This window comes from Oenanthe melanoleuca, chromosome 1A (genome assembly GCF_029582105.1).
Source record: "Oenanthe melanoleuca isolate GR-GAL-2019-014 chromosome 1A, OMel1.0, whole genome shotgun sequence".
NCBI lineage: Eukaryota > Metazoa > Chordata > Aves > Passeriformes > Muscicapidae > Oenanthe > Oenanthe melanoleuca.
In genome coordinates, this window is record NC_079334.1 from 23591883 (window position 1) to 23614957 (window position 23075).

The 23075-nt window shown below is 43.5% G+C and overlaps 1 protein-coding gene across 6 annotated transcripts; it reads left to right on the forward strand.

Annotated features, from left to right (window-relative positions):
• Positions 1 to 117: 117 nt before the first annotated feature.
• On the forward strand, positions 118 to 22681 carry TEF (TEF transcription factor, PAR bZIP family member). 6 transcript variants are annotated; one of them, XM_056509477.1, is made up of 5 exons: positions 118 to 442; positions 10766 to 11092; positions 12561 to 12781; positions 13428 to 13639; positions 15562 to 22681. In XM_056509477.1, exons 1-5 carry the CDS (start codon positions 340 to 342, stop codon positions 15581 to 15583), a joined length of 885 nt encoding a protein of 294 aa, XP_056365452.1. In that variant the 5' UTR covers positions 118 to 339; the 3' UTR covers positions 15584 to 22681. The 6 variants fall into 6 exon arrangements, with proteins under 6 accessions (XP_056365452.1, XP_056365442.1, XP_056365460.1 ...); XM_056509467.1 differs by having other exon boundaries at positions 21282 to 22681; XM_056509453.1 differs by lacking the exon at positions 118 to 442 and adding an exon at positions 4897 to 5187.
• Positions 22682 to 23075: the final 394 nt, after the last annotated feature.

The window sequence follows — 23075 nt, forward strand, 5'->3', positions numbered from 1 at the left end:
GTTAGATAACTGGCCCAGTTCTTTGCTGCCGGATTGGCTGGGAGAGGCCCTGTAAAACCACGCTGGCCAGGCGCCCGGCCCAGCCCTGCAAGGCTGCAAGCTATTTCCACAATTGGCCACTTCAGAGTGGGAGAGGGGGAGGTGAAGACAGCCAGGCAAGCTGCATCTCTGCCAGGCTGCTTTCCTTCCTCCTTGTTTTTTCTCAGCCAGAGTAGCTCATCAAGCCGGCTCCGGGTGCCTCCGAGCCCATCTCGAAACGCCCAGGAGAGCGGGGTGTGACGTTGGTGGCCAGGCACCTGGCCCTCCCTTGGTCCTGCTGGCACAGTCTCAGGACAGGACATGTCAAGCTGCAACACCCCTGGGGGCCCCACTGCCCTGGACTTTCCGGAAGTCCTGAAGTCCCTACTGGAGTATTCCTTGCCCTGGACCAACAAGATGACAGGTAGGATTGAGGAAATATGTATAGGGGCTCTGTTTTGATTTCTCCTTCCTCTCCTTCGGTTGCAAGGTGAGAAGGGGCTGATCTTGTTTGCTGCAAGCCCTTCAAGGGTGTGTTTCTCCAAAGTGTCCAAGTCAGACAGGGAGTTTTGGCACAGTGCAGGTTGTGCAGCTAGGAGGAAAAACGGCAGCAATGGATTGATTATAAAATCGGTCAAAAGTGCTGAGCTCCTGTGCTCAGCAACTTTTTTGAAAACCTCAAAGATTCGTGCAAGGAAAAGGCTTGGGCAAAAATCTTCATGCTTGCATAGAAGTGATTTCCAGGATTGCCATTCATTGCTGTCCTATGGTTAATAACCACTAAGCCTCCAGACATTGCCTCTTCCCAGACTCAGACTGTCCAGAGAGCCCAGCCTGCTCGGGGCAGCCTGACTCTGTGCAAACTTTGTTTGATTCTGCAATTGTTTATCCTTGAAAAGCTGGGGTAGAGAACACAGCAAATGCTGCATTTTCTTTGCAAGAGCACTTCTGTACTTTTCACTTTCTTTCTCACTTTCTGTGCAGCATCCTAGAAAACAAATGGAAAGGACCCAGGAGGTTATTTAGTTTGGGCTTTTGCTGTGCTGAACACTTTGCTCATGCTGCACTGATGGCTTCGCTAATGCTGGGTCTTCTCCAAGCACCCATCACACAGCTTGAGTACTCTCTGTTTTTGGATAGGATGCTACACACCCTTGACAAGCTGCTTTTTGGTTGTTGTGTTTTAATGTTTACTACTGAGCACTGGAGAGGTGTGTGGGAACACCTCAGCTCAACAAGCCTATGTCTGGGCACGAGTGAGTTGAGCTCACAGAAAGAGACATGCACAGAGCTCACTCTTTCTCTACGGAGTTGCTACCAGGACGTCCAGGCAGATCTGCAGTGTTGAGGGGCAGCAGGACCCAGGAACAGAAAAGCCAGACACACAGTGTGAAGAGGGACCCTGCTCTTGCTCCAGGGTCAATGGGAGAAAAGGCTGCTGCTGGGAGAGTAAAGCATTGATGTCAGGAAAGGCAGCTGTCTACACCTGCTGTAATACAGAGAGCCCTATGGCACATGCACAGCTCCCTGTGGGAAAGGGAAATAGGGCAAGGGGAGCCTCTAAGGGGCTCATTTTGTCACATTGCCTCCCATGAGCTCTCTCTGTTCTTTGCTGAGACTGCCCACTAACAGGTGTGTTTACATACCACACAGTATGAAGTCCCACTGTTTGTGTGGACCAGGGCATGTTTTCCCAGCTGACAGTACCTAGGTAGAAAGTGGAACTGTCTGGGAGGAGGCAGTAACAGCCAAGGGCAGCTCATATGGTGCAGAGCCTTGCTGTGGCTAAACTGAGTTTGGCTGCTTTTCTGGGATCTCTGCTCTCCACAGCCAAGTGGATTCAATTAATCCATGGGAGGAGTGCTGGCAAGACCTATTGTTTAGAGTAGGGGGTAGAGAAGAGATCAATGATTTGAAGAGAGAATAATTTAGTCTTAACTCAATGTGACTTATTTGGCAGCTGAGAGTGCTGCTTGTGGAAGCTTTCTTCCTCAGCTCCAGGACCACCCTGCCTCTCTGCATCACTTCCCATAGTCCTCAGAACTGTCTTTATTATGCTGCCTCCATCTCCAGACCAGCATTCCCATCATGGCCCTCTTCCCACAGAGCTCAGTTCTCTCCTCTCCTGAGTCTCCATATACTTGGACAGCACTCATCTGGATTTGCTAGCTTTCAAGCCTCTCCCTAAAATTCTCTATTCTGCTATTCAAACCTCCCAGTGGCGTTTGCTGTACATCTCCCTCTCACACCCTGTGCCCAGCAGTGAGGTGCTTGCTGCTTGCCTCCCTCCCTGCTGCACCCCAGAACTGGGCTGTTCTGTATCCTCTGGCCCTGACATGACTCCCAGCAGTAACAGCCAAGGCCGCTGCATTCCTCTCCTCACATCTCACTGTCCTCCACACTTCCTTCTTAGCTGCAGAGTGAAAGCCAATGTAAAAATCCCAGGCAGATTCCAGCTTAACTGAGAAGGTACAGCTTGTGGTACAGTGCCTGCTTTCTGTTGGCAATTCCTTGAGCACCTAATCCCCAGAGGCAGTGAAAGAAAGCTCTCAGGGCAGCGTCCCTTCTAGCTGGCAGGGCAGTGCTAATGCTGGAGCAGGGTGATGTGAGGCAACCCACAGGAATGTTCCTCAGGAACTCCCTCCCTCCTGCCTTTGGGAAGAGCAGCTAACACTGTATAGTCCAGACCCTCTCCAAGTAAAGTCACAACTTATGGTGGTGCATAAGAACAAACCTTAGCACAGTGGGGCATGGGTGGAAACGTGCTGAAGGAAGAACATGGTCAATCTAAATGGAAAAATCCTGGAGTAAAAGCTGCTGAGTGGTTTTAATAACATCCCTTCATACAGACAGTAGCCAGCAAAGCCACTGCCATTGAGCTCTGCAGGGGTGATGTGCACAAACCCTGTTCCTTGAAGGGGTGTTGTAGAGTACTGAGGCACAGCATCATCCTTGGGGGCCACCAGCGTTAACAACAATGGAACAAAGTGACCATAAGAGCCACAACTGAACGGGGAGCCTGCAGCCTGCCCCACTTTGGCTGCATTCACTTGCCTAAAAGCTGCTCCTTTGTGACCTCACTTGGTTGTGTTCTCTATCTACTACCTATCCGTAGCTGTTTCCTAGACAAAAGCACCACTGCGGGCTCGCTGCCCCTTGCCAAGCTGTGTGTGCTGCCGCTGTCGTGTGTGGTCTGACATCTGTGTCTCATTACCCTCTGTGAAGTGGCATCTCCCTTTCACACATGTGCCTTTTCTTCCTGCCAGCTGAGCTTGGCAAGATGGAGCGAGTCCGTGGAGGGCATGTAGCAGCCCTGGAGCACACTGGGCAGCAGAGCATGACCTGCTCTGCCTGCTTCTTGCAACTGGATTTATCAGCCTTGATAAATGAGGCATTAACCTGCGCCATTCCAGCCTACACTAACAGGGTGTCCTTTTCCAAGCTTTCTGCTGGGCAGCACGTGTGCAGGAGTTGCATCAGGAGTCCCACCCGTTCCCTGTGAAGGAGGGAGCAGATAGGGCCTCCCAGCCCATGCAAGAGAAGCAGCTACTGGGTAGGGCAGCCCCACATCTGCCCAGGTTGAGTGGACACGTCCCCTGGTTCTCGTTGCAGCAAGACAATGCAGGAAAACACCCACCCCGTGTGACTTCAAATCCATTCCTTTTCCGGGAGCATGTGGGGAAGAGTTTAGACCTGATTTTTTTTTTTTTTTTTTTTTTTTTCTTTTCTTTTTTTTTTTTTTTTGTGTCACAAAGACCACCAGGGTTCATTAGTAAGGGCCAAGTAAAATCCTGCCTTGCCAGTTAATTTAATGTCAGAGGTTTGTGGCAGGGAAATTCAACCAAGCAGATGCCCAAGTGCCTACCTGAGAGGAAGATGTCTTTTTTCTGCTGGCACATACGGGAATGGCTCTGTAGGATGCAGACGGGCCGATCCCAGAGGAGCACACCCTTCCCTCTCCCGGCTCGCAGCACTGTATGGCAGGTTCGCTGCAGCCCATCCTGCTGAGGCAAGAGCAGCCACTGCTGACAGGAGAAGCCTGTGGCTGCAGCATCTGACACTTCTGCGAATTTATTCATTCTGTGGGAGATGCTCCTCACTATCCATCTGTGCTCTCGGGAACGAACTTGGCAATATTTGTTCCCTTTCGTGTGTTCAGAAGCTTAAACCCCATCACGGCATCCCTGCTTCTAGAGCAAGGGGGCCGCTCGGAGAATCACAAGAATTTCTTGTGATCCTGACAATTTGGAAAGGCGGCCTTTCCTCCCTTCCCCCAGCAGCCCGCCCATGCCAGCACTGCAGTGAAGTCCCTCTCCCTGCCCGTGTTATGTAGGGCACGCCGCTGCGGGCATCGTGTGGGACGGAGGGAGATTAAATCCAGGGCACGCGCCAAAGGTGATTTCGGGATCCTGAGCGAGGATACGCAAGGGCGAGCTGGAGCGCTGGCGCCGGGACAGGGCGAGGAGGGGTTTCGCAGACGCCGCGCTGCCGGGACGGCCCTCACGGAGCCCGGCCGGCCGCGGCCCCTCAGGCTCGGGCGCGCGGAGCCGCAGGGGGCGCGCGGCGCGCCCACGCGCGCGCTGCCTCCCCCCGCCTCCTCCGCCCGCCTGACGGTGACGCAGCGCCCGCGGGAGGAGCAGGAGGGGGCGTGGCTCAGAATGCTAATGAGCCCGCTGAGGCCCCGCCCCTGCACGTGCCCTGGCGGGAGGGGGGCGCGTGCCCGCGCCGGCCGCGGGGAGGGCAGGGAGGGGAAGGCGGGGCCTGTCGGGGCGGGGCCACGCCCCTCGGAGGGCACGGGCCAATCCCGGAGCGCGGAGAAGCCGGGCCGGGGCGGGGCCGCGGAGCTCATGAATACTGAAGCACGCGCGAGGCGTCAGCCGGCCGCGCCTGCGCCGTTCGCCCAGCGCTTCGCCGCCGCTGCCGCCGGGTCCCGGGGAGCCGCCGCAGCCCCGCGCCGCCGGTGACCGCTGACAGCCCGCCCGCCCGCGGGGAGTATGCCCGGCCGCGCCGCGCACCAGGAGGCGGCGGCGGCGGCGGGAGGACCGGAGCCCACTGCAGCCGGGGGGAGCGCGGGGGCCGCCGCGCAGCAGGAGCGGCGGGGCCTGGCGGGCGCGTTCCCGCTGGTGCTGAAGAAGCTGATGGAGAACCCGCCGCGGGAGGCGCGCCTGGGTGAGCGGGGGAGGGCGGCGGGAGCGCGGGGCGCCCCCCGGTTATCCACCCCCAGCGCCCCCTTCCCGCCCCGCGGCTCGGAGGGCGGGACCCGCCGGGTCACGGCGGGACTGGCCGCGGGGGGAGCACCCGCGGGAGAGGCCGCGCGCCCCGGCCCCTTCCCTCCCTCCGCCCCGTCCCTCCCTCCGCCCCCCCGCCGGCCGAGCCAAGAGCCGGCAGCACGGATCGCTCCCCGCCTCCCGGGGATTGTCCTCTCCGGAGCGTGTAGGTGCCTGCGCTGCGGGAGCGAGGGTGGGCAGCAGCCCAGACGCCACAGGCTGCTTTCAGCCCCTCGGCTCTCTGGAGCCTCCCCCGCCTGCAGACGCGGAGCTGGGAGCAGCAGTGAGGAGGTTTCGAGTCTTGCTTGACCTTAATTGCTGGGAAGTTGCCCGATGACACGGGTAAACAGCGGATCCCCTCAGATTAGGTTCGGTGATAATCCGTAAGGGTATGAGTGACTGCCTGCACATGCAGTCCTGCATGGGCTGGAGCTGCCTTTGTGCCACTGCTGATGCGGACAGCAGCTGTGTAAATAACCGTGCTAGTGCTTATAGTCTTCGGTGCTGATGGCACACTTCTTTTTTTTCCCCCTTTTTTTATTTTTTCTTGTTTGTTTTGTGTTTTTTTTTCCCCTGCTCATCTGGCAGTGTTTTTGCCTTTCTGAGTATCAGTTTCATTTCGAGGAAAGCTCAGGATTATCTGCACTGCTGTAATGCCCAGTTTACTAGTGTATAATAAAAGAAGTCCTTACACTTACGAATTTTGAGATTAAAAAAATTTTTTTTTTGGAACACTAGACAACATCCAGGGTAAACCGCAGCATAAGCAAGGTTGTCAAGATTGTTGCCAGTGAGGTTCCTACCTACATTGCATGTCTAATATTGCACAACGCCATCATTCTGGAGACTATATTTTTCTCCTTTCTGCTAAAAAGAAAAAAAAATAAAACCAGCTTGTGATAAAGGTTTTTAGTTATGTTGCTATGGTGCAGGATGCTGCAGTACACGGAATTGTGAATCTACAAAATCATAGGATTTCTTAAGATATTTCTGCATCCGGTCCTTTTTAAAGATATTAGTGCCAGCAGGAGCAATTTCAATTCATGTGTGGTTGCTGATAAGGATCTAGTGACTTTGTCTTGGGGGTGATTTTTGTGTTCAGAATCATGTAATGTGGCCTATGGAGATGTAAAATTCTGAAATTAATGCAATTGTGAGGTAGTGCATTTTTCCAAAATTAGAAACATTTGATACTAGATTGATTACTAGATGACCCCATTCCAGCTCATGAAGGTGTTCAGCTGGAGCCTCTAAAGCTTGCTAGTGAGTCCATTTCATCTGGATTATCCCTCTCCCTTCATGGTGTGATAAAGTTCAGGTTGTTCTTGTTCTTAACATTTATCCATAGATTTCCTTAGTTCACATTGTTCTGTTTCACTTCAGACTTTGTGGAACTTGTTGCTTTCTGTTTATTTTGGTCTCTGATACTTTTCTTGTTTGCATATTCAAGACAGAAAGAATGCCTTCATTTTCAGTAGGTAGTTATTCCTGATTTACAAAAGGCTTGTCAGTAGGCTTGTGACTCAACTGACTTCAGAGGATCCTTGATTATTTTCTGTTCTTTTAACAGTTATACACTCAAAATGTTAAAAAATTACTCATTCACTTAATCCAGTGGTGCAGTTTCAGCAAACTTTCTGAGAAAAGACCCTGAGATTTTGTCTGGAACACCTATTGACAAAAACACCATTTCCTGTCTTATTCTGTAAGAAATTATATCAGCTAGCTGCAGAGTCTATGCATTTGTAGTCTCTGCAGGCTACCTGTGGCTTTTCCAACCACTGTGGGTAATTTGACTACCCAGTCAAAGCAAGCAGCTTTCTAATCCTCCTGAGCAACAGAGGAGGTCAGGCAGTTCCAGCAGAATGCCATCCCTTTGAACACCCTGCCATGTACCAGGTACAGCACACCAGCCTTGCTGGGAGCTGAGGTCTGAGTTGTAAGGATTAAATAAATTCAAATAATGATATTTTTATTAAAAAAACAAAAAGTCCTGTGGGTTAAGGGAAGGCAATTAATATTCTGGAGCAGGAGTGTAGGTCTCTTCCATTAGTAATGAGCTGCTGCATACTCTCTAAAAGATGCCTTAATCACCAGTTGCATGCTGCTGTGGCAGGAGGAATGCCTCAGCAAACATCACAGTAATGGGCATTAGGGCCCTACAACCTGCCTTGTTCCATCCTCATAAGTGAGACCAAAGACTTATGGAGCAATCAGCCTATATATATCTATATCTATATATATATATATAAATGTAGTGGGTTTAGTGTGATTTGATGATTTTTTTTGGTGAACAAGAGGATGTTTGTCAAATAAGTAATTTTTTCTGTTTGTGACTGGGATAGCTCTTGACAGTGTGGTGGCCAAAATCTTTTGGTTGGTTTTTGGTTTGATTGTTTTTTTTTTTGGTTTTGAGTTAAAAACAGGACAGGGAATAAAGCTCTTTTCATGCTGCTGCTTTTGGTTAAAACAGCAGTATTTCCAACAGTTCAGTAACTGGAATGGTCCACTTAAGTCACTGGCATAAACTGGTGTCCTTACTGTTAACAGCAGATGTACAGCCCAGTTAATAGGTCACAGCAGCAGAATGAGGGGGCTAAATCAGACATGAGCCATCATCTGCAGAAGTACAGTCCAGATTTATCAGGGTGACCTTGAATCGCTGCAAATGGAGCCTCTTAGGATACTGCAGCTCTACTGTCAGGTAATACCTGTTTACACTATAAATATCTTAAGAGAATTAATCTTTCAGGTCCCTGTGCTGAGGTAGGCAGAAACTTCCTTCTCAAGATGCAAGAAGTTAATTAGTGTTTCATTAGATATTGTGCACCCAAGCAGGATTTCGTGAGGCAGAAATGAAGAATAAATGACTTGAAAGAAAGCTCGTGGGAAAATATAAATGCAAAAATGATCATACAAAGGTTTTACTATGTTACCTATCACCTTTGAAATAGATGGACTCCCAATACCTGCGTTAACTTCTGCTATTTTGTTTCAGATATTGTTAGAAATGAGAGAGGAGAGAGACAGCATAGCTAAACAAAGACAGCAGTGGGGACCCTGTGCTTGCTGAGTTGTCAACTTGTAGCAAAAGGATAAAAAAATTTGGATGCTTTTCTCACGTGGAGGAAGGATCTAATCTGCTGTCAGCCAGGGGCAATCACGAGAGGAAATTGGAGGAACCACAGTTTTTCCAGGTTACTGCAGGACAGCAGGATGATCATGCACATCCAAAAGGCATTAGAAGATCTGAGAAGAGCCACATATACCAATAGTGTAGTCTTTTTAGCATCTACCTTCTGAAAAATATTTTTAAGCTTTATATTCAGTCTAACAATCACTTAATGTGTTGTTTTTGTTTTCTCCTCTCTTGGAGGTGGTGTATTAAGTGTAGGAAAACAAAAGTATTGCTAGTTTGTATTAAAACTAGCATAATTTATAATATTGTACTGTTGTTTTCAAGAGTAAATATATATTTTTTTTTAGTTGGTATTTTGACTTGACATTTCACAAGTTTTTTATCATGTTAATTAAAATATTTACAAAGAATGAATTTTTGTTGCTTGGATTTGTTTTGGTGCTATCATCCACAGCATCCAGAGCAAATCTGGGTTTGGTTGTGCTGGGCACTATGAAATGTTGGGGAATACACGATCTCTATTCACAGGTGGAATGTTGGTTCCAATTTGGCAGGGTGTGCTCCAGTAGCAAGGGAAATCATCCTTATATATAGAGTAGATGCTGCTTCATTGCTGGCTTCAGGTAGGAGCTGTTTAGAAACATTCTGGTTGTTTGCATCATTATTGTTAACCTGCCTGTTGGCTTTGCCCAAGCAAAAGTTGCAAAACTCCCTGTGAAAAGGAGTCTACAGCAGGAATTTGAGCTGGGCGGCAGTTCAGAGGCAGCAGTGAAGTGGAAAGGAGAAGGCCAAAAGCTGCAACATGATGTTACCAAAGCTTAGGTCCAGGAGCCACTAGTCTGAATTTAATGTGTCCTTTAGGTACTTGCTCTTGGTCCCAAACAGATGGTAAATACTTTCTCAGCTGCTTGGTTTAAAATCAGCATCTTCTTTTGTATCCAATATTCAGAATATGGTAGATAATTTACTTTGTGAGACAGCACTGTTCTTTAAGCCATAAAAAGCTCTTTCAGTCTCATTTCCACACCAGCTAAGGCAACAGCGGAAGGAATGCCACTTCTATCAATAGGTTTTATATAAATAGGCTTTTCTGATTTGGAACTGAGTTTCACCCCCACTTCCACCCCCAATAAAGAAAAATGCTCCTTTAGCTTATTGCAGCCAGTCTAGAAGACCCTAATGCTAAAGACTCGTGCATTTTACTGGGCTGATCTCTGTTAATACTGGAGATCCAAACTGGTCCAGTGTATGTCCTTGGAGACCCTGCTCTATTGAACTGAGTATTTGTTGGCTTCCATGGTAATGCCCAGTTTGCAGGTGATTAGAATACAACTGGTGACCTGCCTTCCTTCTGACAGCAGTGCTGGCTCAGTGCTGGCAGTACTACCACTGCTTCTGGAATGCCTCCTTCACTGCTGATGGAACTGCATGGCTGCATGGAGAACTGGATCAGGAAAATGACTTGGATTTTAATTTTTTTTTCTGCCAGCTTATTTTTATCTCTTAAATTATGTAATTATTCCATAACTTGAGTTTTCTGCTTGGATTCTGTCCCAGACAATTGTTCAGATTCAGTAGCTATGGGGAACATAGAAACAGCCATTTTTCTGTAATATGTGCACTGTAGCACAGTAAATGGAAAAAAATTCATCAGTCTCTTGTGACTTGGGGGTGGGATGTGGGAGTGTGCCTTATTAGACATCTCCCCAAAGAGTGAAAATTGTATGTAGGTACTCTGAGCTATCTATAGTGAGCAGCATTTGGAGCTATTGCTTTCTGTGGACATGCTGAGTCATTTCAGAGAGAAGTGCTTCTAAAATGCTGAACAACAGGCATCCAGGTCTCTGGTGTCCTGTGGACCTTTTGACTTATTTTCAGATCTGAAAACCAGTATTCCTTTCCCATTGGTATTTTAATTATTGTTCTTCACCTTCCGTCTTTGTGCATAGAATAAGCTACTATGCTTCCTCAGAATTTTCTTAATGGTTTCCCATGCTTAGGGACACTCACTTTTGTTATTTTCTGAGATGGGTATGTAAAAACCAAGCTGTTCTGCAGTGACTGGTTAATAAGTCCCATGCAGCACTAGATCACACTTTGGTAAGCTATCACAGCAAAGATATTGGTCTGCAAGGCTGCTCAGCTGCCTGTGGTTCAGCCATCACAGGGGGTTAGAGCGTTCCACACGTAAATGTTGCTTTTCAACATCTGGTTTTCCAGATCCTGTTAGGAGGCAGAACCATGAGCTTACTGAATTTCCTTTCATGGGGGTTTTCTTGGATTCTTAAACCTTGAGTCTCCTGTGTTTTGGCTTGTACAGTGACCTACTTGTATCTTTCAGATAAAGAGAAGGAGAAAATAAAGCTTGAAGAAGATGAGGCAGCAGCTGCCAGCACTATGGCAGTCTCAGCTTCCCTCATGCCACCCATTTGGGACAAAACTATTCCTTATGATGGTGAGTCTTTCCACCTGGAGTACATGGATCTGGATGAGTTCTTACTGGAGAATGGAATTCCTTCCAGCCCTACTCACCTGGATTTGAACCAGAATCCACTCTTGCCTGTGGCTGAGCTGGAAGGGAAGGAATCTGCCGGTGCTTCTACTGGTTCTCCTGCATCATCCTCTTCCACTGCAGTTTACCAGCAATCTGAAGCAGCCTCCAGCACAGGTAGGTGGAATAACATGGGGCTCTGAGGGTCTTCTGTTGTTCTCATATTATGAGGTGTCTCTTTAGATCAAAGAGGATACATGCTAAACTGTCAGTGTTTCCTGTGGCAGGTTAAACAGTACAAACATGCTCAGTGTAGAGCCTTAGTTCATGTGTCGATTCATGAAGATGCTGCCTCTCCTTTTCTTACCCTCTTTCCATCCTATGAAGAATGAGTGTCTATCAGTGTGCAGTCTGTCTGTCAGTGTGCAGTCTGTTTTGATTTTGAAATTATAAGAGCAGAAACAGCAACATAAAGTATTTGCTTTCTTGGTCTTGCTAATGTAGTGAGAAGCTGGACATGTTGAGAAAATACTGTCTCAGGTTATTTTACAACAGATTTGATAGCTTGTCACAAGTCATTTTTACTACCTTGGTCTGCTTGGGTGAACTTATGTGAACTTAATGTACCTCAAATAACAATGTTAAATAGAAAAACAATGAAGCAGTCTTTTTTGTGGTAGCCTGGGAAATGTGAAAACAGACACTTGGAAAAGGTGTTTTAATGATGCAGTTTGATGTTCTGTGGTGCTTTGAAGTGGGAATGGAGTAACAAAAAAACAAAACTCTGCTTAAGTGGTACTAGGAAGCTTCATTTGTAGTACGGAGATATTCTCTATTAAAGAATTCAGCTGCTCAGTTTGCCCCAGATTTGGAGTTTAAACATGATAGCCATTGCACTACTATTTTATGAGCAAGCTTTACAGAAGGCATTTTGCTCTGGACCTCTTGTGAATCTGTGGGAAAGATAACGTGGAACTCCTATCATAAGTCATAGGGTGTAGCTTTTTTCTAGGTGGTATATGCAAAACTTATTTATTGATCACTGTTGCACATTGCAGTGACATGCAGTTTTGCAACTCATGTATATGAAGTTTTGTAAACAATAGATTGATATGATGAAATTCATATGAACAATACCAGCGTCAGACATTCTGATGGAGCATTTATTTCTATGTGGCAAAGAAGAATACAGTTGCATTTGTAGCAAATGCTCCTTTATTTAGTCAGTTGTTTGGAAGTCTACTTGTCTGACCTTTGAAGGTCCCAGGGACTGGGGTCTTTGGGCAGGCTTCTGTAAGGATTTGTATGGTACAAAACTCAGGCTGATACAAGTTTCTCCCCTTTTACTGCTGTTGAAGATGCTTTTTATGTGTGCAAAGCATGTAGTTTTTGCCAAGGAAGTATTAACTCCTGTCCTGCATCTGTCTACTCGTGTCTGTTAGTCTGGCATATGTTCCTAGAGTTATATTACAGACTGGACTGTGAACTCTTTCTCTGTACCAGCAGCAGTACAGCACCCACCACACCTCAGGGAAGCACCAACTACTGCTATTAAATATTTCTCACAGCAGGGCACTAAAGTTGGCAGCTCTGTCGATTCTCTTCATCCTGCTGAATATATTGTAATTTCTCCTGTTGTTGCCAGAGTCCCCACCACAAAATGAGAGAAATACACCCAGCCCCATTGATCCTGACTGCGTAGAAGTTGAGGTGAATTTTAACCCTGACCCTGCTGATTTAGTGCTGTCCAGTGTGCCTGGTGGTGAGCTCTTCAATCCTCGCAAACACAAGTTTACTGAAGAGGACCTGAAACCACAACCTATGATTAAAAAAGCCAAGAAGGTTTTTGTCCCAGATGAGCAAAAGGTAACAGATTTATTGCTGCAAACTCTTCTAGGCATTGATAAAAGTTTCTGACTCTTTGTCCAAACACTTTGACATACAGAGCTAATGCAGTTTACCTACATGATTGGGCAGAAGCACTGCCAAGAATAGAATTGGCAAGCCAACTGCTGTGCTTGCTGTTTTTCAGGTTTTGGTATCATGAGCTAATTACTGGCAAGGAGCAACTGATCATGCTATAATCAGAAATTAGAAGAACTATCAAGTCAAATACTGATCACCTGCACTTTTGGAGGCCATTGTCTATATTTGCCCAGTATTTTGACCAATCTGGATTTAAGCAACCCAGACAACAGAACAGGTGGTTTTATGTAAAATTCACTCCTAATTGAAAACTAAGTAAAGGAAGCATTTCAGTTGGAGAGCTTCTTAATACCCAGGTCTCTGAATCTCCTTAGTTCTAGCAATGCACTTGGTTTCTCCTAAAAGAAGACTTGTGTAAAGATGAAATCTTACAGGACTGCATGGTCTCCATTTTGATGTCAGAACCCTGCAAACCTATGGAAGAGATTCCTCAGTGTAGCAGTCAGTATGAATATCATTATATAATAAAAAGGTGTCTCCAAAACAGTTGTCAGTTTGGCATCTTTTTTTTTTTTTTTTTTTACAGGATGAAAAATACTGGACAAGGCGAAAGAAGAACAATGTGGCAGCAAAGCGTTCCCGTGACGCTCGGCGGTTAAAGGAGAATCAGATCACAATTCGGGCAGCCTTTCTTGAGAAGGAAAATACAGCCCTGAGGACGGAGGTGGCAGAGCTGCGCAAGGAAGTGGGACGATGCAAGAACATTGTTTCTAAATACGAGACCAGATACGGACCCTTGTAAGCACACCCTTTTCCTTGTTAGGGCTCTTTGTTTTAGCCTCTTAGACTTCTCTGCCTTCTGTAGAGATACACAGAAATAAAGTTTATGGAGGCTTTGCCATTTTGCATCTACACTAGGAAAAAGACCAACAAAATACAAACAAACCCTGTTTCCGTTCGCACAACTCATTCAGGCCCTTTCCTGATCAATCTCTTGTCCAAAATCTTAGTGTCCATATTTACAACCTTGTTTTCAACACCAATAGAACATTTTCTGATGTCATACAATTGAACAGATTCACCTGTCTGGAGGAATAAATGTGGATCCCTCCAGATTGGATAGAGCTTTTGCTATCTGTTCTAACCTTCATTTTTAAGTGGAGAAAGAGCCTGGGAGACTCTCCTCTCTCTCTCTCTCTCTCTCTCTCTCTCTTTTTTTTAATTTGATTTTCAAACTTGCTCTTTTCTCCTCTCCATTCCCCCTCCCAGTAAAAATGTAAAACACAATTTTAGGATATAAGTAGATGTTGCTGGGCAGCATCATGAAATTGTTTCCTCTCCCATTCAGAGGCACTAGAAAGTATCTGTTGTATAGAACTCTGTTCCTGTTGAAGAGAAATAGGGGAACCTTTAGGACAGAAAGACAGGAAAATATTCAATCTCTTGTAAAAACAGAAGTATTGTGAGTTTCATCTATTAATGTTATGCAGAATGGAGTCAGTGCAGTTTTGATTACAATGCTGTCTAAATGTCTTGATAGGTTCTAATCCTGGATAACTTGCAGAAACCAAGGAGAGAGAACAGTAGTGAATCACTCGCTTTACATATGTGGACAAAATAATTTGATGTGGGTTCTAGACTGTATTTCTACCACCATCCCTCCTTTTATTCCTTAGAGAGTCTTTCCTCTTGAACTGCTGATAAAGCAGCATGTTGCACTTAACTGAGAAGTAAGGAAGATTTAGAAAAAGAGGTCTGGCTCATTAGGCTGAGCCTTGAGTCCCAGCTGTTAAAAAATGGCCAGCACCTTATGCCTTGAAAGAAGGGGCTTTTTAAAAGAAGTAAGCAAGCCACTGCTATTTTACTGCACCTTACCTGTTGTGCAAGAGATTGAGAAAGAGTTTTGGTCCCTTGTCTCATGAACACACTATGGGATAAGATACACCCACTATAAACACAAACAGTTTACCTCACTGTCTCCTGTTCAGCAGTATATCTGGTCTCTCCATACTTGCTGGTTCTATCTCCAGCATGTTTCCTGATAGGAAATTAGCACACAAGACTTGCCCTCTTGGAGGTAATCCATTCTCAGCACCAAGCACTGCTTCAACAATATATGGTGTTAAAAGAAAAAATATGCTGTGTGTGATGTTGAGACCTTCTCCACAACCTAAAACTGCAAGAACTAGAAGCTTTATCAGAAGTATATGTTTAGAAGTCCTCTTAACAAGGGAAGCTGTATTAAGATAGTGGCTGTGTCAGAACTCTTAGGCTGTACTTCCTGGGATAATATTTATATTAAGGAGTAAATGTGGGATGATGATGTTGAGGGTAGTTGCAGTTCCTCTACTGAAATCTGAAAATATATTTTAAAAGCATTAGGGTTTATTTTCTATGCTGAAGACTAGATTGTATTTTAAACATAATGTGGAAATTATGAGTCTAGAGCAATTTTGTGTTGACTTCTTAAGGAAGTGGAGAAGCAGGCTAATCCACAACACTTAATGTATGCTTTGAACTATAACCCCCCCGCCCTCTGTTATGCTCTAAGTTGACTAGAGTGGCTCTTGATGTGGTGTTGGTCTAATTTCTTTCAAACATACTAAAAATTGTCACCCTTTCAGCAGGGGTTTTTTCTTTCACAGGGTGGTTTGTGGTGGTGATGGTGGGAAGTATGTTATAAATAAATTGTCACACTTAACACTTTGCTTTGTTTAAAGTGACTTATCTGATTCCGAGTGATGCAACTTTAAAGACTTTTAAAAACAAAGAAACTAAAAAGCACACATGAATCGCCAGTCTTCAGAGTGAGCAGTGAAATCTGTGAGGTGTCCCAACACAAACAACTGATGATGACCCTGCCTGCCTCCTTGCCTGCAAGTACCCCATCTGACTACCCAGGGCTGGGCATGATGAAAAGTGCAAAGTCTCCTTAATTCTGTATATGGCTTTCTTATCTGTCTTTCTCACTGTAACTATGAACTACAATAAGCTTACCTACTGGGGTTTTGTCAAGACACTCAAAGTTCATGTCTCAAAGTCTGTTGACAGCCTGTGTGAATAGTGACTCTTCATTTTGGCACTCGAGTGGAAGAAGAGAGGGAGTTTTAAATGAAAGTGTCTGTATATATAAAGAACTGCTATATTTTAAGACTCTTCCCTGCAGTATAATGAATTTTATTTAATACTGCGACACACTTCTGGTGCAGTGTAGAGTATTGTGGAGTACTGTGAGTGCAGAACTAAAGACACCAGGAGGACAGCGGTCTGTAATGTGTGAGACTTCAGTGCAGAAGATTACAGCAGATGTTCTGAAATAATCCAGAAAGCACCACAGTGTGCCATACAGAGAGTAATAAACCTCTATCAAATGACCCATGTAATAGTAAACCAAGTCGGTTGCTTTCCTGCTCCACAGCTACACTGCTGTAACCTGCCTTTTCCTTTATTTCATTTGAGGCTTACTTTCTTTTATGGTATCTTGCTGAAACAGGAGCTATCCTTCTGCTAACGACTTAGCAATCATGGAAAAGGTGCTATTCTGAGCTACAGATCTCCAAGTCTTTTGGCTGTCTGAAACTACCAAATGAGTATTAGCTCCAGGAAAGCAATGGCTATTAGTTGCCACATTACTATTTTCTGTCTCTTGACTGCAGGACAGCTGTGGTGCTGAAGGTGAAACAGACCATGATACCCCACAGTTACAATGGGCAGCTTCAGTGTAAGGACCCTTGTGCCAGTGTGGGAGGGTGGATGAAAGCTTGGATGGATTGCAGAGATGTTTATTGTGTTTAGAAGATGGAGGAAGTAGGTGGAAGTTCCATTGTAAGAATTTCATCAGCGTAACAAGAATCTGCTCTTATATTAAGGGAGCTTTAGAGCTAAATCTATGTGGGAAGAACAAGAGTACTTGCTAGGAAATGAGTACAGGGCCATGCTTGTAGCCAAAATGGAGCTTGTAAGACAGGAGTGTGTTCATGCCTGGAGATTGATGAATAGCGTACACCTCAAGAAAAAAATAATCTTGAAAGCTTTCTGAAGCACAAGTGCCAAAATTATGAGGCATGACTAGTTACCAGCAAAGCTCAGTGCTATCATATTGAACAATTATTTTGACTTTTTGTTTACCCAAGAGATTCCACCCCAATTTCAGAGCAGAAACACAAAAAGAAAAATGTAAGAAGCAGCAGCTAATATTGTAAGCTTAATAAAAAAAAATGCATTCAAAAGCCAGGATTCATAACCAGTGTTTGACAGCATAATCTTTGTACAGAGCATATATATTAAATATAGTTTTTGACCTATCATTTTTAATGGTCAATGTACTGAAGTCAAGAAAGTGTTTTTAACTTTTTCCTGGTTACCAAAGTATACCTATGAGTGTATTATTATAATTTGGGATTATAAACTCTGAGATAATCTTGGGATATTTTTATCAAATAGATGAATATCTTAGTTCCATGTTGCTGAAATGGCAGCATATATCTCTGCCTGTATTGAGTATTGCTAATTTGGACTGATATTTTTGGTATGTACTGGTTTCTGCTTTATTTTAGTGATAAAGGCCCAAACCAGCAACAAAATAAACAACCATGACAGCATGTAAATGTAGCAACTTTTTAAATTTATAATTTCTAAATTTTCAATTAGTCCTGGCTGTTCTTAAACATCATGCTTCCTGTTTAAATCACAAAGCCAAAAGCTAAGTAACTGGGCAAGGAGTTGCTTCATTTGAATCCTGCTATGCTTTAGAATATCTTTTAAATACTTACATATGTGTACAGGATTTGATTTTGCTGTATGTAATGACGTTTTAACAGCAAAATACTCAATCAGTGAGATTAGCATGTGCAATTCTATTGTTTTATTTCTGTTATCTTAAAAGCTTACACAATGGAAATCAACAGTGAATGTTCATTAGATCTTTCTTTCAGAGAAGACTGTTAGCAAACATTTGTGCTTCCCTGTAGGACAATGCAGATTTGCACAATCTGTGATTCATGTGTCTACGGGTTGCAAAACTGGAAAATCGCACTTTAGGGTGAATGCAGCTCAACTTTTGTAGCTGAAGAATTTGTTGTTGTTGTTGTTGTTTTTAAGAAGCAGTATCTTCAAAGATAGATGAGAAGGTAGTAACTATTTAGAGGAGTGCAGATATTGCCAGACAAAAAATACTGTGCAATGCTGATTTCCTTTCTCAGTTTTTGCAGTCTCAGGAAGTTAAGTTTATTGCTCCAGAGCTCTCTGCTCCTCTCGGAATGATTTGCTGTATCATTTTGGTTTTTTGACTAGGATCACAATCCTATCTGTAAGTGATAACTTGGATATGTTTTCTTAGTGATGATAAGAAGACAAATGTTCTTTCAGCTCAATTTGAATATTAAAAGATGTTGAATTGACACTGTTAGGGTTTGAAGTTCTCTAGCCTTGGAACATACTCTGTAGAGGCCATAAGTGTGCCTGATGCCAACTACCCCATTCCAGCCACAAAGGGACCATCTCCAAGGGGAGAGAATAAAGGGCATGTGCACCTTTCAGCATCACTGCAGGGATTGCCAGGAAAGAGAGCAGTTTATGACAGAGCTGTACTTTGATTAGGAAGTGGATTGACACCACATGGCCACTTCATAGTTCTAACTTTGAAAATATATAGACTGTGGATGAGATTTGTGGACAATGAGTGTTGTTTTACTCTACAGAGGACAGCAGCTATGAATAAATTATGCGCAATATTTAATACAGTATTGCTTTCATACATGATGATACATGATGATCTAATCTACATGTAGTGGGTTTTTATCTAAAAATTCCAAGAAGCTTAATCTTTCACCTGTTGCCAAGATCTGCTCCCACTGAAGCTAGTAACAAAGATCTCATTAACTCCCACAGGAAAAAGTCTTTACTCCTATGTGGTTATTGTAAAGTTTTAGCAAGTGCTGGAGTCATGGGTATCTTTGCTTTACTCTGAAGCATTCTGTGCTGGGATCAGGTGGATACATCTCAGATTGCAGGTGTACTGTTGATAAACTGGTCCTGATAGTTTTGATATTCAGATAATCTGAATTCTGCTCTTTTTTTTGTCCTGCATGGAGAGAGTGAAAAAGTAGTGTACTATAAACTTGTGTTGGTTGGGTTGTTTGGGTTTTTGCTAAGCAGCTTTTTGCAGTAACATTTTATGTCTTCTCTGACAATTCTCCATTTCCTTACTGTGCTATTTGAAAGCCTGCAGTGTTCTAACTAGAAATCACTTTCAGCATTATCTGCAGGCCTGCTACTATTTGTACCTAATCAATTTCAAGTTGAGAGGTGCAGTGGAAGGCCAGCAGCTTTGGGTATGCTGTAATAAAAGCATTTATGTGGGAAAAAATATTTTGTAGATAGCAAAAATAATGGATCTGCACAGAGGAGAATATTGCTGCTTCAATATTGTAAGCCACCTGAGCATAAAAGGGCTTTGTTTTTTGTGATCAGGTGCTTTCATTTTTAGTGAGACAGAAGGTATCTCAGACCTTTGTAAAATCCAGATAGGCTTTTGTTCACCCTTTTAGTTTCAGCTGCTAAGCACAAGATGAGAAATGCAAATTTATCTTAGTGCATAAATCTCACATTTTTGGCAACATACACCTAAATCCATAAAAAGCAAAATAATTTGTTAGTGCTAGCATTCTGCCTTTGCAGCAGTACAAGACTGACTGGCTTTCTAGATGTTCAGATAATTACTCTGGTCTGTATATCTGCCACTGTAACATGGTGAAGATAGATAAACTCACAAATGAAGACTGGGAGAAAGGTAGAAAGAATAGGCTTAACTAAATATCTGTGGAGATACTAACATAATGCTAATTGAGAAATTACAGTGATATAACTCATGGTAATGCAAATTGACATACAGATGTAATTTGTTAGTTTGATAGTCTGCTATCCCTCATGAGTCACTTTTGGAATGCAAACTTCTTGAAGTTCAGACACCTACAGGGGAAAAGGAATCCTTTGAGGAAGATACATATATATAGATAGACATAGATACTTGGCAAGGAGAGCAAAGAATGAAAGAGGAAGAGGAAAGTAATGCAAGAGTCTGACCTGAGTGAGATTGCTAAAACTGACACCTCATTGTTTACAATTCTAGGCCAATTTGGATCCCTCTCAGTTCAGCATCCTATTGAAGATAAGTACTTGTTTAGGTCTTGGGAATCTCCTTGTCTTGGTCCTACTTCCACAGTCCAGAAGGAAGTGAAAGGAATATACAGATGGGGAGTAGGGTTACTGCAGAAAGGCATGGAAAAAGCTGTTGCTTCAACTAAGTGTGCTGTTGTGCTGGGACTTGACCTGCCAACGTGAACTGGTCAGTGCTGTCTCATGAGGAAACTACAATCTGAGGCCCCAATCTGTTAAGGCCTCAATTCTGCTTCCATTTCTGCATGGGAAGAGCCCTATATCTTGTCGAGAACCATGTGGACTTCACAGGATCTATTTTTGAATGTGAAGCTCTGCCCAGGCAGTCAGATGCAGAATTGTGTCCTTAATACACTATCCAGTTGTAGCTGTAGGGCTGTTGATATTAAGTGTAATTTGGGTGCCTGTTATATAGCCAAAACCCTTGTTATTCATTTTCCTAACTAAGGCATGAGCAGAAGCCCTTTGCTGTACAACATCTGTAAAAACTTAAAAATGTACTTCACATACGTCTAGTAAATTAAGGCATGTGATTTTGGTCTGTGGGTCTCAACAAACCTTGCTCGTGTACCTGCCTGAATGTTTTCCTAGATCTGCAGCTACGTTTCAGTGAGACGGGATGGTGGGATTTGTTTTCCTGAGGGGGCACAATAGCAGCTCTCACCTGTCCCACTGGGGTGACTGCTCGCTACTGGCCAGGATCAGGGATGGATGCATCCTCCGCACTTTTATGTGAAGTTGTCTGAAATATGGTGATGAACATGATTATTGGAATACTGTATTTTGTATAACTTAGAACATGTAAATACACTTTTAAAACTAATCTGTTCTATGAAGTAATAAATAAGTGCTTCCATTGTAATATCTGAATATTGTTAATGCTTCATGTAGCTTGATTTGGGATTATTTCTTTCCTAGAGAACTACAGAAATCAAAACAAAGATTGATGTTGTGGAATTCTAGTCTAGTTGTGATGCTTTCTATCAACAAAAATGTTTTAAAAATAATAATGAGCTACTTAAGCAGAGAAACCAAGATTTTGGGGGAACTAATTCTCTTCCAGTCTTTCTTTAACAGTAGTCACTGATTACATTCATATTTGTACTCTTCCCATCCTGTTAGCTGGACAGTTGATTTGTTTGTGAGTAGCATTTGGAAAGTAGCAATATTAAATTATTTGTAAACTTTGGTGACTGAGGAAAACTAAAGCTGGGTGATTTTTGTTGGGTGTTTTTTAAACTATTCTCTCTTTTGGCTCAAACAGATCTGTCTCCACCCTTCAGCCAGACTGCAGCAAGTTGCAGTGCAACAGTGAGTGACTGTTACTGAAGCTCATTTGTGACCTAGATAGTCTACATCTTTATTAGTTCCATTATGTGCATAGATGACACAGGTTTCCTGTTGTAATGTGGAGAGAGAAAGTGATTAATGACTTGTGGTTTTGCTGAGTACATGTTCACAGGATGCTGCACAGCTGGACCTTTCATCAGCTTTCATGACCTTTTCTATGTTTTGTTAAAAAGAAAAATATAGAAAACAGTGGAGTGAGAATCATGAGCAGTCTGCTAGAAAATCTGAACGCTTGGGTTTTGAGGAGGAGGTGAGATTAATCCATCAGCCTTCATATAAAGAGATTAGCCTGTGATGACACTTTCTCCAGCCATAATTTAACTTTGTCTTTAATGCTGTACTGGAGCAGTCTCCTCTCTGGTAACAGCTGTGTCTGCACTGTTCCATAAATGACAAAGCCACATTTTTTGTAGTGGGCAGAGATAATGGCATCTCTTTCAATTTTCTTCTATTTTTTTTTATCTCCTCTCTCAGTGTCTAGGCTGTAAAATAGCTATGAAACAGCTAAGCAAATGTGCAAGTTATTCTGAAAACTATGTTCCTGTAAAGCTTTTTCAGACACATACAGTTTTTAATGAAATAATTTGAGGGAACTCCTATCTGATAGATTTGGCCTGAAATTCTGTTGCCTCTTGGATAAAAGTATTTTTTTTGTCTTCAGATGTGACACTGATCTGTCCCATTCATTCAGTGGGATGGAGGATAAATCTGCACAGTATTTATATAAGATATAAATCTGATCTTAGTTTTACTGTGTGTTAAGTTGTTTAATCTCTTGGAAGTCTACTCCTTGAGGTTGTCTATATAATTCCTGTATATGTAGCTGCTTTTTGAGGCAGTCCATCAAGTGCATTTGAGATCATCCTGGCTGAAAAATTCCACAGAAATGAAAGAGATAATAAAGCTTGTAAAGCAGCTGGGTAAAACTGTATTGCCATAAATGGTTTTAATTTATATATGAATATTCTGTCCCAAACTGCTTATTTTGTACATAAACCTAAACACTCCTGGCAGCTGATGGGTGAAAATAAAGGTGCTTAAACAGCAATCTAATGAGGAAAGGGCATTTCACTATTACAGAGTTGGTATTATTTTATATTTCCATTTATTACACTTTTTTAAATGTATAAACCACAGATTTGAATTCTCAAAGTCTTCAGCTTGGATTTTGTGAGTAGTTTAAATCCTCTCACCTCTCTGCTCGTAACTGGTTTTTAAGAAAAAGAAAAGCTTTTGTTTAAAATGTAAAATTTTGACTGTATTAAATTCTGTTAGTACCCTTCCTTTTTAAGAAATAAAATGTATATTCCACTATGCTGAGATGCAGTAATTTTGTTCTCTAGACAGCATACTGTGTGGTGTACAGCTCCACTGCCAGCATTACACCTGCACTGTGCAGTGAAGTTGGTAGACACTAAAGCAGCTGATCACCTTTTGGGAGCAGCTCCTTGCTGTGCATTTCCCATGTGTTGTGCTGGTAACAGGTATACAGTTCCCTGCTTTTACTTTCTGGATTAACTGATTTCAAAAGCATTGCAAGGTTTTGCATTTGTCTTGCAGTGACTCTCTCAGGTAGGGGGAGAAATCTGAGAACAAGTCAGCCACAGACACTTGGACTGTGCTTTGTCTGTTACATTGGGGCTGAGAACATCCACAAAGTAATCAGAATTTTACTTTCTTTCATGGGAAGAAGTAAGGTTGTGAATAA